Here is a 16,541-nt window from a genome sequence, read left to right as displayed (position 1 = left end):
TTTTTTTGGTTGGTTGGTTTGGTTTTGTTTGGGTTTTTTTGTTTGTTGGGTTTTTTTTGGGGGGCGGGGAGTGTTTTCATTCTGGAGTAATTTCTAAAGAAAATTGCAGAAAACTTCATCATAAAATACATTAAAACATATTGAAAAAAGTTTATGCTGCTATCTCTAACAAATATTGAATGATCCGAGAGCTAGATGGCCTGATTAGTCTCTGCTTTTATATTCTGCCATTTTATCTTTCATTTTTCACAGCTCAAATCTCTTTCTCACTGATGTCTCTTGAAAATGCAAAGGAAAACATTGTTTGGGAAAAGAAGCTAACAAAAAAACCCCAGAACCTTGAAGATTTAGAATGCTGTATAGGTGTATGAAAAGCGGAGTGTTCATTTTCAGAGGGTGAATTGTTTAGGCAAAAGATAAAACCAGCTTTGGGTAAATGAAATCCTATGTATGTGCAAATGCTGAGTATTTCATAGAAAGAGAAAAGCTCTTTAAACCTGGGCAGTGTGTGCCACCAGTAGCTTCAGGTGACTGAAGACCTATAAGTTTATGCTTAGAAGATAATTTTTAACAATGCTTGGCAGCACCCAATCGTTTAAAACTTCTTGGTTTTAATTTCACATGAGCTACATCAAAGTAGGGATATCTGCACCTGTGTTGTTTACCAGCTTTATGCTAGGAGATGGATTTTAAAAGTACCATATCGTTTGGCTTTATTCTCATATTCCTTTTGAAACACAGAATCTCAGAATCGTTGAGGTTGGAAGGGATCTTTGGAGGTCACACTCCTTGTCCCACAGCCTCTGTTCAAGCAGGGCCACGTACAGCTGGTTGCCCAGGATCACATCCAGCCAACTTTTGAGTATCTCCAAGGGAAGAGGCTCCATAGCCTCTCTGGACAACCTGTTCCAGCACTTGGTCACCCTCACAGGAAAAACAGTGTTTCCTGATGTTTAGACGGAACCTCCTGTGTTTCCATCTGTGTCTATAACCTGTTGTCCTGTCTCTGGGCACCATTGAGAAGAGCCTGTCTCTGTCATCTTGGCACCCTCCACTCAGGTATTTATTTACATTAATGAGATCCCCCTATGACTTCTCTAGGCTAAACAGTCACAGTACTCTCAACCTTTCCTGATATGTAAGATGCTTTAGTCCCTTAATCATCTTTGTGGCCCTTTGTTGGACTCTCTCCAGTGTGTCCATCTCTCTTTTGTACTGAGTGGCCCAGAACTGCACACAGTACTCCAGGTGTGGCCTCACCAGTGCTAAGTAAAGGGAAAGGATTGCCTCCCTCGACCTGCTGGAAATACTCCGTTTAATGTCGCCCAGGATATTGTTAACCTTTTCAGTAAGGGCACATTGCTGGCCCCTGTTCAACTTGGTGTCCACATGTACCCCAGGTCCTTTTCTGCAAAGCTGCTTTCCAGCTGAGTGGCCCCCAGCATATATTGGTGCCTGGGCTTGTTCCTTCCCAGGTGCATGACTTTGCAGTTCTCTTTGTTAAACTTTTATGTGCCCATTTCCCCAGCCTGATGAGGTCTCTCTGGACGGCAGCATGACCTTCTGGCATATCAGCCACTCCTCCCAGTTTGTTGTCATCTGCAGACTTGCTGAGGGTACACTGCCCCATCATCCACATAATTGATGTTAAACAGGACTGGACAAGTACTGACCTCTGAGATAGATGACTAATTACTGGACTCCAACTAGATTTTGTGCAGCTGATTACCATGCTCTGGGTCTGGTTATTCAGCTGTTTTTCAACCCACCTACCTGTCTGCTTATCCAGCTTATACATGAAGAACTTGTCTAGAGTCTGTCCTATAACAGGATCTTATCGGAGACAGGGTCAAAGTCCTTACTGAAGTCCAGGTAGACAATATCCAGTGCTCTGCCTTCATCTGCCAGACCACTCACTTCTCATAGAAGTTTACCAAGTTGGTCAAGTATGGTGGAGCCATACTGAGTACTCCCGATGAATTTTTTGTCTGCAATATGCCTGGATATGGTTTCCAGGATTAGCTGCTCCATCACCTTCCTAGAGACTGAGGTAAGGTTGACTGGCTTGTGATTCCCTGAGTCATTCTTCTTGCCCTTCTTGAAGATAGGAATGACATTTGTTTTTCTCCAGTCTTTGGGTACTTCTCCCACTTGTCATGACTGATCTAAGATGGTTGAGTCTGGCCTTGCAATGACATCTGCCAGCTCCCTCAGCACTTGTGGGTGCATCCCATCAGGGCCCATGGACTTGGGTATGTCCACTTTGCTTAAGTACTCCCAGACTGAATCCTTTTCCACCAGGGTTGCATCTTCCTTTCTCCAACCTTACCCCTCCTGGACTCTGGGACTTGGGATTCCTGAAGGCTGGTCTTGCTAGTAAAGACTGAGGCAAAGAAGGCATTTGGTATTTCAGCCTTTCCGATGTCTCTGTAACCAGGACCCCAATCTCATTGAGCAATAGGTCTGCATTTTCCCTAGTCTTCTATTTGTCACCTGTGTACTTCCAGAAGACCTTCTTGTTGTCTGTCTGTCCCTGTACAGATTTAGTTGCATTTGGGCTTTAGCTTTCCTAACTTCATCCCTGGATGCTCACACATTTTTTCTGTGTTCCTGAGAGGTTACCTGTCCTTGCTTTCACCCTCTGTAGGTGTTCAAGTTTGGCTTGGAGCTCCTTGTTCATCCATTCAGGCCTTCTGGCATTTTTTTTCCAACTCTCTTGAGCTTGGAGGAGGTGATCCTTGAATATTAACAAGTTTTCTTGGGTGCCGTTTCAATCAAGGGCCTTATCCTATGGGACTCTTCCAGTCAGATCTTTGAAGAGGACAAGGTCGGCTCTCCTGAAGTCTAGGGTTGTAAGTTTGCTTTTCACTCTCCTCCCTGCCCTTGGGATCCTGAACTCCACCATCTCATGATTGCTGCAGCCAAGGCTGCCTTTGACCTTCATGTTCCCAACAAACCCCTCCTTTTTGGTGAGTATGAGATAGAGCACAGCCCCTCTCCTTGTTGGCTCCTCTATCACTTGGAGAAGGAAGTTATCATCAGTCACTCCAGGAACCTCCTGGGTTGCTTGAAACACTGATGAAAGTGATATCTACCCCAGATATTGGTTTGTCCTTCTCAAAACTGGGCCAATAGTCCCATTACTCCAAGATTTATGAGTGGGCTTTGTACCAGCCCTTCTTAAGGACCTTCACTTGTTCTTGTTCCTGTCACCATTATTTTGTTCGTAATAACTGTACTAATTAACTGTCTTTTTATTCTTATCGTATTGGCATTTCCAAATAAATAAAAACTATAAAAATACATTAGTGTGCAATTCATACAATTTATTGAACAAAGAATAGAAATTAATTTATACATAGCTGTTCTAATGTTATCTGTTCTCCCTAGGAATAGGTGACTGCACAATGAGTATAAAAATGAATTAATGACAAAAGAAACTATATTTTACACGTTATATGTGCGTTTGTATAAAATATGAATACAATGGGATGTGGATTTCATCATGTTATATAAAAGGAGCTGTGTATAACCTGAATTTGACTTTATCATAACATTAGTATTCCCCTACATCTTGTTGAGGGTTTTTTTATGCTTCATATTGATATATCAGAAAGTGTTGTAGGCTGCTGACTTTTCTACAGAATTAATCTTAACTTTGATCCCTTTTATCATACTGTGCAGGAGTTCTGAAGAAAGCTAGTGGGGAGCTTTTAATAGGAGAAACTAGAGCAAATGAAACCAGTGTGCTTCCTGAACAGTTACTTCAGGTAGAAGAAGTGAGTATGAAAAGCATCTTACACTTTGTAGGGGATTTTCTTTTGTCTGTGTCTCCAGTGTAGTCTGTCACCATGTTCATTATGAATACCTATTGCTGTAGCTCCATTATTTAGCTACTGCAATTAATTTTATGTGCAAAGTCTCAGTTAAGACGGAATAAATTCTTACGGCATTCATGAAGAAGTGGTTGTTATTTAAGATTCAATAACAGAATGGATTTAACATCAGAAGTGTAAGATACCTCATAACAAAATAGTAAAAAAATGGTAAAATAAGATAACTTTCTTCAATATTGAATATATTCCTAAAAAAAAATCTATCAAGTTTGTAGCATTTGATCATAATGATGCTTCCTATAGGGATAAATACTCACGATGTCTGGTTTCTTTGATGACAGCAAACTACTGTGTAGTAAACACTATGCTTTGTAGAAAGTGTGTACAAGATTAAGTTTTAGTCTGGCTTCCATTTACTACTAAACAAATTTTTATTGTTGAATTTGTGGGACCTGAATGCTCTAACAAGTCTGATATATTGCGATAGTGGAATTTAATTTCCTAAAGGCTCAATTTTAGTTCTGATATCATTTTTAAAAATGTGCCTTGAATCAGTTTGTGAGAGTAATGTTCCTGCATCTAATAGATTACTAAGAACAATATTTTGAGATGATTGAGCTTTACTTGTTTTTAAAAAAATGACAAAATGGGTGTGCTTACTGGAGTTGAGTGTTGCGCAAGGGGAAGGGGAAAGGAAGATGGAGGCAACTTCTAAACTGGAGTAAGCTGGAAGGGCTCCTCTTCGTAGCCCTTTGTTGTCTTCCAATTTAGTATTATAGCTGCACCTTGTTAGGAATCCTTCTTTCCTTTTCTCCTAACATGCTTTCATAGTGGGGATGTTTACCGTTCATCTTATGGCATTAAAATATTTCTCTTACAGTGCTGCAATTCTCAGTTGACCATTTCTGATAAGGGTTAAGTCTGCTGTATGTCATGTGAGCAATACAAAGCAAGATTAGTGGAAAAGTAATGGTGTCCTGCTGTGTCTACTTCTCATGACTGTTATGCTTCAGATAACTTGAGAAGTCTCTGTTTGTAGAAGGCAGTGAACTAGTGTAAACTGTAGTAGAAACCAGCATTGGCTGAAAACTAGAAATCTCTATTTAAACATTTTCATCTTTGCTAAATCCAGCTTGAGAGAAGTGAAATCCAGAGTGGCTGTGTTAAAATCAGCTTGTCTAAATGTCCTCCATTAATATTCATAGTTAAGTGCTTCCAGTTGTACCTTGCAGTGAAAATTATTACAGGGTATCCATTGCTGGATTACTTGTTAAACTGTTGAAAATGGTTATAGATGTATTTGACTTTTTAAAATGGATTCTGTTAAAGAGGATAAGTCTTGTTTAAACAGAGTTTTTTATAAATGTATTTATTAAAATTTTGATGACAAATTAAAAATGGTTATGCATGTTCATTTTTGTTGAGTGCATATACTGCTTTTAATATTATTTCAAGGCTAGCAGACTATAGTTTAAGTTATTAACATGAGTTTCAAAATCTGATTATGTCCTTTAATTTAATTATGGATGTTTATATAAGTAGCAGACCATACTAACACTCAATAATGAATTTGGATTGATTTAATGTATGTATTTCAGCCTATTTTACTGAATTTTGGCTGGAGAAATGCATTTAAAGACCTGTCTTCCTCTGTGGCTCACTGTATAACAATAGCAATCAAGGATTTTTCAACTAAAATTCTTCAACATGAGCAGAAAGAAGAGTTTTCAGCTGCAGGCTATGCAATGAGTCTTGTAAACAACCAGCAAATGAGGGAGTCCTGCGGAGCAGTCCAACAGGAGGAGCAACCAAAACGAATTGCTAAGGCAAGTATCAAAAGATCTGAAGTTTGAGGGGAGACAGAATGCCAAGGCTGTTTGCCATCTACGCTTTGAAGTACTTACAGTACCATTAATATTCTATATCTTATATAAATGGAATTAAGAAGAAAGTGAGAGGCATTACAATATGAGGCTGAACAGAGCTTTATACAATAACCCATAGTCTATACTTGAAAGAATTAACTTTTAAACTTTGCTGGCATTATTTTTTTTAATCCAAAAAGTTCTAAAACATTCTGATTAGTATCTACTCTGTTACCAAGTGGTTTGATGGGAAAATGCTGAAAGCTTTGAAGCATAGCTATAAAGGGATTTTCTGTATTCATATCCTTAGACATGCCGTTTAACTAATCAGCATAACCAATAATATAGCCAAATTAGACTTCTTTGATTTGGCTGAAAGGTCATTTATTATGATTAATTGAATTATTTTTTCAAGAGAATATGTGTTTGAATTTTTCTTTTTATTTAGTAAGCTTTGCAACTGTTCTAGAAAATTTGGAATGCTGTTAATGAATGTTTGCTTAAAATACCAGACAGGCTCTTGGGAGTTAATCGATGTATGAATTTACTAAGAGATTAAAAGTTTGTATTCAAATTAAGTATTAAGAAATGTGTTTGTTTATTTTTCAAAATAAATTAGTTTAGAAAATTATCTTTGTTTATAAGGAATTAACCTTATGCTTTGAATGTACATCTAATATAATCATAAACAAAATGAAGGCGTTATTAGCATAAGATGGTTTTAGCTTTTTTTTCCCCAATATGTATTATGCAGCTTTAAAGCAAGAAGGAATGAAATAATAATTAATTTACAGTAGATAAATGTTTCTTCCCTGTATAACAGAACAAAATGTTTGTAAAGCTGATATGATATATTTATGTTTTGTGCCAATTTCATTATTCAAGAGTCTGACCCTCATGTGTATAAATTAAAATAGTGCTGTCAGAATACAAATAACGTGATGCCATGTTTATGTCTCTCAGTTTTGTTCCGACATCATGGAGGAGCTGGACACGTTGCTCCCGTTGGCTCTGGCATGCAGAGATGATTCTCTCGAGGAAATCAGAGCGAACTTTGTAGACGCCTGCAGCGAAGTGGCAGCAGCTGTCCTGGCAAGACTGGAAGAGAAGAGCAAAGACGTTCCCTCCAAGGCTCCCCTGCAAGACTTGTATGCTGGCCTTTCCACAGCGATATATGTCTTTCAGCATCTTACAATGTATAGCAATTTAATGAAAGAAACGAGCAAAAAGTGAGTCCTTTTTACTTACAATGGTTTAATTCAAACATAAAGAACACAGGACCTCCTTCCATTTTGGTGATACAGCATGGTGGTAGTTTTCCAAATTGCATCATATATTTAGCCCATGCACTGCGTGTGCGATTTACGGAAAGACGTGAATCAAAGCTATTAATAACCTAAAGCAGCCATTACAAAACATATTATTTATGTTTAAGATCTGCATTTGATTTGCAGATCAATAGTTTTTATTTATTAAGCTTGAGTAAATAGGATTGTCCAGTGAACTGAATGTACTCTGCTCTCATATAAATAGAGGGCTAAGGCCATAATTTCCTTTTCTGACCTTTCCAATAGCTGAATTTTCATAAAATCTGATTTAGCACATAGCAATCTTAGAGGACAGTATAAATATATGTTCCTGTGCTTTTTCCTTACACGGGCTGTATTCAGAAATGTGAACAAATACATCCAATGCAGTTTTAGAATTCATGTTTCATTGCATGCAGAATAAAAAGTAGAGAAGATACGAAGTAGTAGTGCAAAGTCTAAGACAGCGTTTGACCTGTGGGGCAATATAACTACATTTGCTGTGCTACTAGGAGATTTTGACTTAAGATACTAGGAATCTCTATATTGGTCCATGTGTTCCTAGCCATATGTAATTTAAAAGCAGAGACTGGGACTTTTGAGAGGGACATCTGAACTAGCAAAATTTTCAAGAGATGTGTGATGTCTTAGGAGTTATGTGCACAGTTGAGCTACTTCCCCTCTGTTTCACTCTCTCCTGCATGAAGGGTATCTTTGCGAATGAGCCAAAATATTGCTCAATAATTCTCCTTATGTGTATTATGAAAGAGTTTTAGTACATACCTACCAAAAATAATCTCTGGATTCTGCATTTATGTTTTCTCTATCACACTCAGCGCTGATGCAATTATGCTTCAGCCCAGAATCTCCCCATAACTGAATGACAAATGTACTTTTATCTCAGCAAATAGGATGAAGTGATATATTTCTCAGCGACTTAGTTAAATGAGAATTTCTAGATGAGCCAATATTTTTCAAAGAACTTGTGAAACAAAGACCAGATATTTTTCAGAAGTGAATGCTAGGTTCAGACTCCAGGACCGAGAGGAAATGAATGATTGATACCTAATAATCAAAACCATTTGCAGCACTGGGGATCGTTACCTCCTACTGCACAGCCTTTCAATCTTTGCCTCTTTGATCATTCTCTCTGAACAGACCCCTGTTCCTGGTGCCTGTCCAACAGTATCAGGAATTCATCAACATCCTCCAGTTTCAAGTTACGAACTACTGCGTCAGAGTTTGTGCTACAAGCATTTTACAGGATGCTGAGAGCCACCACTGGGATGACTACAAAGCTTTTTATGAGGTGTGAGGTTAAGTTTATTGTGCCTCCCTTTTACAAAATGTGTTTTACTGGTTGCCAGCTCTTGGACTAATTAGAAGCATAAGATCAGCATTATTTTTACATAGAAATTGTTGGAATTTACTATTTTGGAATATCTATTATTGCAGGCAAATGGTTCTGTAGAAGTGATGTAGGAAAACAGTCATTTAAAGATGAGATAAATCATTACCGTGGAGTGCTTGTGTCATTTGCTTAATAAAATATTGTGTGTCGAGTTCAAGATGTTTATATAGAACTCAGTAAAGAAAACACCATCATTTTAACTCTTCTTTTCATAAAAAGTGTGACATCTGAAAATGAAAGACAGCTGTTTTTCTGCTGCAAATTTTTAATCTGATTTTTTAAATTTTTATTTTCAATTTGTTCTCCTTTTTACCTTTTGTGAGTGAAGGATGTAATAAAGAAAGCTGACCAATGTAGTTACCTTCAGCATTCAACAATATATTTCTGACACACCTACTGCTATTTCACTTGCATTTTGAAGTCTTACACTATAGTCCTAATGATTCTGTGGAAAAAAACCCCTAAGGATCAAGTGAGTTATTATCATTTATTGGGATTTTTTCTTCATCCCTGTTAAATGCAGTCATAGATTTACATATACTGTTCGAAGTTATTTTCACTTAATTTCAGGATAAAGTGAAAGTATTATATGTTTTTTGTCAATAATAACTGAGATCTCATGGAGGCAAAGTCCTGCCCTTCCTTATATCATTTGTTGTATGAGAGAATGAGAGTGTTTTTGTTGAACGTTTTCTAGAATTCTTACATGAGAGACAACTGTGTAATATATGTATTCTACAGAAGTAATATAAAAACCTGCTGAGTCAGTGACAAAAATCTGTACTGGACAGGTGATGCAGACCTTAATATGAGTAATCTATGAAAATGCCTGTCCCCCAAAGACAAGTAAATAAGCATTTTACTTTTGTTTCAATGTGAGCCCAGATGTCCTGGGTTGATAAGAAGGTGAGAACTTCAGTGGCTTTTGGCAATGATAAATCGTTACATGATCACCACTGCCTGTAGACCATATGGTGCTGTGTCCTGTTTATTGGTGACCCAATAACTGTTCCCCTGGAGAAAACCTAATCACCAGCTATAACTGTCTGAAGAAGAAAGCATATGGATTAGATAAACAGTTTTATAATTCCTGATCAGAAATTATGTGTGTAGGAAGGGAGGAAGAAAGCTGGTATCTCAGCTCTGTACGCTTGCAGGACTTGATGTGAGAAGTATGTAATTTTACATTGTTGCTCTGTTCTTTTTACTGCGCCATGGGCCATGGCCCAAGGATGGACCATGATCTACTCAGAGCGCCTTCAGGAGGCACAATGCTGAGCAGCTGCTACTTCCGTTGAGCTTTTGTAGGCATCTCAATGGAAGAGCTCGATGTAAGACATATTGCTTGTTATGGAGCTGAAATTTCTAGCAGCAAGTGTGAGTCTCTGCCTCTGAGCCGTGCACATCCTGCTGAGCTCAGAAAACAAGAGCAGCTTGGAGCCAGGCACCAGAAGACCTTGCCAGTCATCAAGAGCAGGCTCTGGTACGAGCTCCTTGTCTCTCAGTGAGAACACTCAAGAGTCGGTGGCTCACAGCCCTTGATGCATTTTCAGTGTGATCCACTGCTGCAAACAGCACCGTGATCTTGCTTCTTTAAGGGGAAAATGCACTTGGTTTCTTGCTTGTCCCTTGAGAAGCCTGACACTTGAAACTGATTTAGGTCAGGACCCTCATTACCCCACCCCCTTTGTCCCCCAGTTTTGAGTACTACATGCAACCGTAAAAGGTTCAGTCCTCATCTATAAATCCTGAATCCTTTTATAGAGGAAAAAGATACATTCCCTTGTGCTCCCACAAAATAAGCAAAACATCACCTGTTCTTTGGTTTTGCATGCATGAGTAGAGGAGAAGGAAGTGGAAGAAACTTCTCATTCTTGTATTGCATGCTTAATTATGAACTAAATGGCAATCCTACACTTCGGGGATCACATAGAATCATAGAATTGTTTTGTTTGGAAGAGACCCTCAGGATCATTGAGTCCAGCCATAACCTAACTCAGGCACTAAATCATGTCCCTAAGAACCTGATCTGTATGTATTTTAAACTCCTCCATGGATGGTGACTCCACCACTGCCCTGGGCAGCCTGTTCCAATGCCCAACAGCCCTTTGGGGAAGAAATTGTTCTCAAGATCCAACCTCAGCCTCCCCTGGCGCAACTTGAGGCCGTTTCCTCTGGTCCTGGCACTTGTTCCTTGGGAGCAGAGCCCGACCCCCCCTGGCTCCAAGCTCCTTTCAGGCAGTTCAGAGATCAGAAGGTCTCCCCTCAGCTCCTGTTCTCCAGGCTGAACCCCCCAGGTCCCTCAGCCTCTCCCATCACACGTAGGCTCCAACCCCTCACCAGCTCCATTCCTTCCTCTCAACTCACTCCAGCACCTCAAGGCCTTTCTTAGCTTGAGGGCCCCAGAACTGACACCAGGCTTTGAGGTTTGGCCTTCCCAGTGCCGAGTACAGGAGTCGATCACTGCCCTAGTCCTGCTGGCCACACCAGTGCTGGTACCAGCCAGGATGCTGGTGGCCTCTTGGCCACCTGGGAACACACTGGCTCATGTTCAGCTGCTGTCACCAACACCCCCAGGTCCTTTTCCAGCCGTTCTTCCCTGAGCCTGCAGCGTTCATGGGGTTGTTGTGACCCAAGTGCAGGACCCGGCACTTGGCCTTGTTGAACCTCAGACAACTGGCCTCAGCCCAATCATCCAGTTGGTCCAAATCCCTTTGTAGATCCTTCCTGCCATCCGCCAGATCAACACTCCCACCCAACTTGGTGTTTTTTTGTAGAATGGTAACATCTGAGGAGAAGACTGGTAGAAAATGGTATTATAATTACGTTCTATATAAGAATTTTCTGCATTGTAAATATAAGAACAATGTGTATTAAAATATTTTTGGACTTTCATAACTAATTTCATTGCCTGCTTACTCATGCTTCCTCTGACATGCACCTAATCCAATGGTGGAAACCGGAATTAAAAGAATTATAATCACCGTGATATCACAGAAGGTTTTGAACATCTTTTAGGAAAGTTAAGCAGAGATTTTGTGAGATACAAATAATGAATTTATGGTGATGTGAGATGTGAGCTGAGCTCTGAGAGCACAGTTCAGAGTCTGGGTTCAGAGTCTGTCTGGTGGAGTGCACCGAACACCCAGTTCTCCAGATGACATTTTCAAACAGAGCTTTTAGTGCAGGAGACATCTGCTGTAGCTTTGGGAACTTATGTTTTCTAATAGTCAAAGAATAAAGAATTGTCTGTTCAAAGATAATATTGAGTGGCTTCTGTAATAAAGCGCAGCTGCTTGTTTCCTGATGTATAAGCTAAATAAAAGCTCGCATCTGTTTGTATTATACGAAGCCTGCAAAAATAGCAGATGTTTACCAGTGGAATTGTCTAGAAATTGCAACAAATAGAAAACCAGGTCAGAAAAGGGGGATGAATCTCATTAAAACTTCAGTGAAACTGTGGCTTCTGCAGTGGAGGTACAATGTTAGAAAAGGAGTGGTATTAAATTTACTGCTTTAAATTAAGTAGAGCAGAGTAAATGAAGCCATTTTTGCTTATAGTTACACAGTTAAAAGGTAAAACTTGCCAGCATTCAGTTACTGAAAAAAATAAATGCCCTACATTAGAAAATCAATTTAGAATTATATTTCTGTTTGTTAAGTCTGCATAGTTTTTGAAAATTTTTAGCTGTTTTTTGAAATTAAAGATATTACCAAAATAAATTAGTTTTCATTAGGCATTCAACCTAATTATTTTTTACATGGTAAGCTCACTCCATAAGAGTTGAAATGCTTTTGCGAAGAAAGGTAAATGGTAGTAAAAATGTCTGTAAGATAGGCTTAGGTTGTTTTTTTTTTTCCTGTATAAGTTCTACTGGAATGTATCTCAAGAGTAATCTTGGTAATATGCCTAAGAAAACCAGACTTATGGAAATGTATTGAAGTTTGAGTTATGCAAAGTTATGGAGTAAATGTGTACTTTCATATGATGATGTTTCAGTATATCATGCAATAATATTGTAATTTAATCTCACATAAGAAAAACAAGAAATTATTTTAATTATTTTATTATATAAATTTTTGGTTAATGTAAGACTATGCATGGTTAATATAAGACTACCTGCATGGAAGCACTTGTTGAATGCTTGATTATTCAAAATACCAGAATGATTAGGTTTGGTTTGGCTGTTGAAAGGTGCTGAAAACAGTTCTAAGATTATAACGATTTTATATGTGAAGAAAATTAGTTTCTTTTGAAACTTACCTGTATTACACTTTTCTCTTCTGCATTAGTGACACTTGGAAAATTGCACGGGTTTGGGTGGTGGTGGTGGTGGTTTTTGTTTGGTTTGGTTTTTATTTGCCTGAGGTTGGTTTTGTTTGTGGGTTTGGTGGGGTTTTTTGTTTGGTTTGGGGGTTATGTGTTTTGGGGTTTTTTTTCTAAATAAGATTTTATATATACCTACACCAATCATAAATTTAATTATTAGAGCAGTGGTCACAAGTTTGTGATTTTGACTTTTTTATCTCTGTGTCCTATTGGGGAGGTTCTGTATAGATGATGAAATATTAATACCAGTGCTGTTTTCTTCCCAGAAAATGTTTAGTTTCATTAAGTAACCATTATATGATTAAAAAAAAATCTTACTAAAAAATTCTGGGCATCTCTTATTATCAGTCAAATTGTTCAGTTGTTTGGTTTTGTTTTTATTTTCTGCTATTATTGCATATCCATTATAGAGAGAGTATTTCAAAGAGATGGACCCAGTTTCAGAGATACAGTGACTTCAAATTGGATCCGTCTTTGTGAAACACAATGTATAATTAAAGTTTCATAATCACAGTTAGATGTGGCAAGTTTGAATCTGGGGAAATATGTACACTTAAGTAATAATTATTTTCTTTTGAGGACAAATACATTGTTATATTAAAGTAATCTGACTATTCTAGTGAGTACAGTACTAGACCTATAACACTGTGGGTTTTGAGAACAGGTTAATTAAGGCTATAAGAGGTGAAATACTGCGGGGGGTTTTTTTGTGGCAGAACTCTTGTTTTGTAGCTGAAAAGGAACACATGTTTACTTGCTCATAGAGATGTTTCACATCATGTCAGGGACCATTTTTTGGTCATCATGTGCCTGAAACTCTTCGGCTATTTTCTTTCAGATTTAAATACTTAGACCTACAGGAACTAAATTACATTTTGGAAGGTGTGTTTTTATTAATAATGTGTGGTGGTGTTGATAGGGGGAAAGATGCTCATTCTCCATCCAGATGTGGCATTACTTCTGCTGTGCTCTTCATCATGATCTATGGACTATTCTACCTCCCAAGAAAGCCCAGGAGATTCTTACAGATGTACTGGAGCAATCTTTGGCTATGCTATCCTCCAGGTATTGTCAGGCCTGCCCCAGTTACAAGAGAACACCACAAATCAGGTAATGATTGTATATTTAATGCACACTTTAAATGGATAGAATAAGTAATTCTTATTTTCCTGTTATGCACTGCTTTTATTCAAATTTAAATTTTAATGAACACAGCAGAGGAAATAGATACAATTTATGTATCTTGCTGTTCATTTCAATTCAATATATTTTGTATATTTAAGTATATTTGGTAGTCATATACTAAACTAGGCAGAATCAAAGACCTCCTTGGAGTTCTTGGTGAAATTGTTCCATAAACTGCTTGACTGGTTTGAAAGCGTCATGATGAACTGTGCCTTGAGGAGTCATGATGCAACTAAAAGTGTGGGTAGAAATGGCAGCACCAGAATTAGTAATCGCACCATCGATTCCTGAAGAAAACTCCATGTGTTCCAATAGAATGTGGGTTTTCTTAGGGCTTTTCAAGTGAAAAAGGTATGAGATCACATCAAAAGATTTGCAGGAATGAAACGAGTGGTACAGAAGGAGGGAGGAAAAAGGGGCTATTCCTTTTCCTGTCATTTTAGGAAATGTGTAGCTGCAAGTTCTCCTTATTGGGATTCTTATGTTTTGACAGAAAGGAGGCTCTCTTTAAGAAATACTAACGCAGGTGTCTCCAGGTTGAAGCTTACCCTACCTCTGTCCTTTCCCTTTCTAGCCAATTCTTGTTTGACTGAAGAAATCAGTGTATTTCTCATCCTGCCCTTTTGCTATATATCTTTTCTATATGAATATGGTCCTCTGTTTAGATTTTGAAAGTGACACAGTCCATGGGGGCCATGTGAGTTAAAAACTTAAGACCCATCATTTGTAGGAGATGAGAGACACTCAGTAAAGTCCTGTGTGAGCTAAGAGTTATGTGTGGTCATCGTAACTTTTGTTGTGAAAAGGAGTAGTGTCATGGAAGCTTAAGTAATTTGCACAAGTTCACATTCTTGGAATAGATGAGAAAAAAACCCAAAGTTTTATTCTACATATCAAAATACCTGTTTATATGCTCTATTCCTGCATTAATTTACCATGATTAGGCCCTTCTATATCTTCAGGTACAGAGAGGTTTCCTGGAAAGTTTGCTGGACATTTCCTGGAAAAATAAATATTGCCCTGAAATATGAAGAATATGTATTGATACAGTATTTCTTAAATGTAGTATTGGTTAATTCTGTAGGAATTTGCTTCCATATACTGAGTAAGAAGGAACTTTTTACATTGTCATTTTGTAGAGAAGCTATTTTATTTAATAAGATGATTCCTGAATTTGCCACTAAGTGAATTGAATTATGCAGTCATGCCCACAACAACAACAAAAAAGTAATATAATTTAATATATTTTTGTCACAGAAGTTTTAATATTTTTTTTTAATAATACTGTACTTTGGGGGGGATCTTTTCTCCCAATGGTCCTTGAAATGTTAGAGATCTGATCTGTAATACAGAAAAACGTCTGTTCCTGTGTGTTTGACTAGATTTCCCCAAAATAAGATGATCCTTAAAAATGCAGATGATTGCATATGCACCTATTGGCTTTTAGGTACTTAGGTACTTTTTTCAATCCAACTTCATGCCTGCCACATATTTTATTATCCACCTGTTTCCTCTCTGTTGTATGTCAGTGTAGTCCTGTGAGATAATGTGGTAGTTTGGGTTCTTGCTGTTGTTTAGGCCAATGACCCCTGATGCTCTGCCAGCTGATATCGAGAGGCAACAGATTACTGACTCAGAAACGTTCCACATCATAATATGGTGCCTGGCAGCTGAAGTTTTGCAAATTGAAGGTTTTGTTCACTTGTCATTGCTTTTTTCCTCCAGCAGGATTTGAAAATAGTATGTGCATTCTAATTACACATTGTCATAAAGAAAAAGAAATTTAATTTTATCTAGTTGTAGTTTAGAAGGTAAGTTGTTCCCGTCTAGTGGCGTTATCCTTTTGCCTAGTTTCAGTAACAACTTTTCTGTGGAAGCACTGAATTTCTACAGTGTACTGGATTCAGAATTCCTACACCACTGATAGAATATAAAATTTGAAATCCATGCTATGGTGTTGGTATTTTCTGTTGTCAGAGGAATGCTCTGTTTCACTGAAATGTACCACTATCCTGATGTCCAAAGTAATGTTATTTTCCTTTTTTTTTTTTTTCCCCCTACAGAATTGATATTGCAGCAATTTTGATGGCCACTGAAGATATGCTCTGGTCAGTTTGTAGCTCTGTGCAGGAGTTTCTGAATCCACATGAAGACAGGGATCTCAAGATCTATAAAATACACAGCCACTGCAATAGTCTGCTCTCTGTGCTGGCTATTTTAACTTCACCACTGAAGAATTTGTATGAGTGAGTATGAAAGAAACATTCAGTTTGCAATAAAATTTGTTCTTGAGCTTATATGGATAGATCTACAAGGTGAATAATTGTCTTGAACTTATCTTGATGATCTTACCTAAAGCCCCATTATATCTGCTGAGGTCTGGATCAAACTTCCATACTGCACATTTTTTTCTCTGGTGATAACACAGACCATAGTGAATGTCTGGTTTGATTTCCTCTGTAACGCGAACAGTAGAATTTCATTAGTAATTACTGTCCCTAATTTGCAATTTACTGTTCAGTTAGGACACATCTTGTTAGAAACACATTCTTATCGGTTTAAAAACATTTACTACTATGGTACCAAAGCCTTTGGTAAGGTTTTCTA

General features: G+C 38.0%; 1 protein-coding gene across 5 annotated transcripts in view; it reads left to right on the top strand.

Moving 5' to 3' along the window:
• KIAA0825 (KIAA0825 ortholog) overlaps positions 1 to 16,541 on the top strand; it is a 240,843-nt gene that overhangs the window by 76,393 nt on the left and 147,909 nt on the right. For 4 of the 5 annotated variants that reach the window (XM_065655928.1, XM_065655927.1, XM_065655931.1 and 1 more), the window contains exons 7-12: positions 3,685 to 3,779; positions 5,435 to 5,662; positions 6,665 to 6,930; positions 8,167 to 8,317; positions 13,669 to 13,859; positions 15,998 to 16,180. In XM_065655928.1, the coding sequence (XP_065512000.1) occupies positions 3,685 to 3,779; positions 5,435 to 5,662; positions 6,665 to 6,930; positions 8,167 to 8,317; positions 13,669 to 13,859; positions 15,998 to 16,180 (1,114 nt within the window). The remainder of the gene's footprint in view (positions 1 to 3,684; positions 3,780 to 5,434; positions 5,663 to 6,664; positions 6,931 to 8,166; positions 8,318 to 13,668; positions 13,860 to 15,997; positions 16,181 to 16,541) is intronic. The other variant, XM_065655929.1, reaches the window with a different exon arrangement.

This window comes from Caloenas nicobarica, chromosome Z (genome assembly GCF_036013445.1).
Source record: "Caloenas nicobarica isolate bCalNic1 chromosome Z, bCalNic1.hap1, whole genome shotgun sequence".
NCBI lineage: Eukaryota > Metazoa > Chordata > Aves > Columbiformes > Columbidae > Caloenas > Caloenas nicobarica.
Note: the sequence above shows the minus strand (reverse complement) of the source record. Positions and strands in the feature narration are given on the sequence as shown.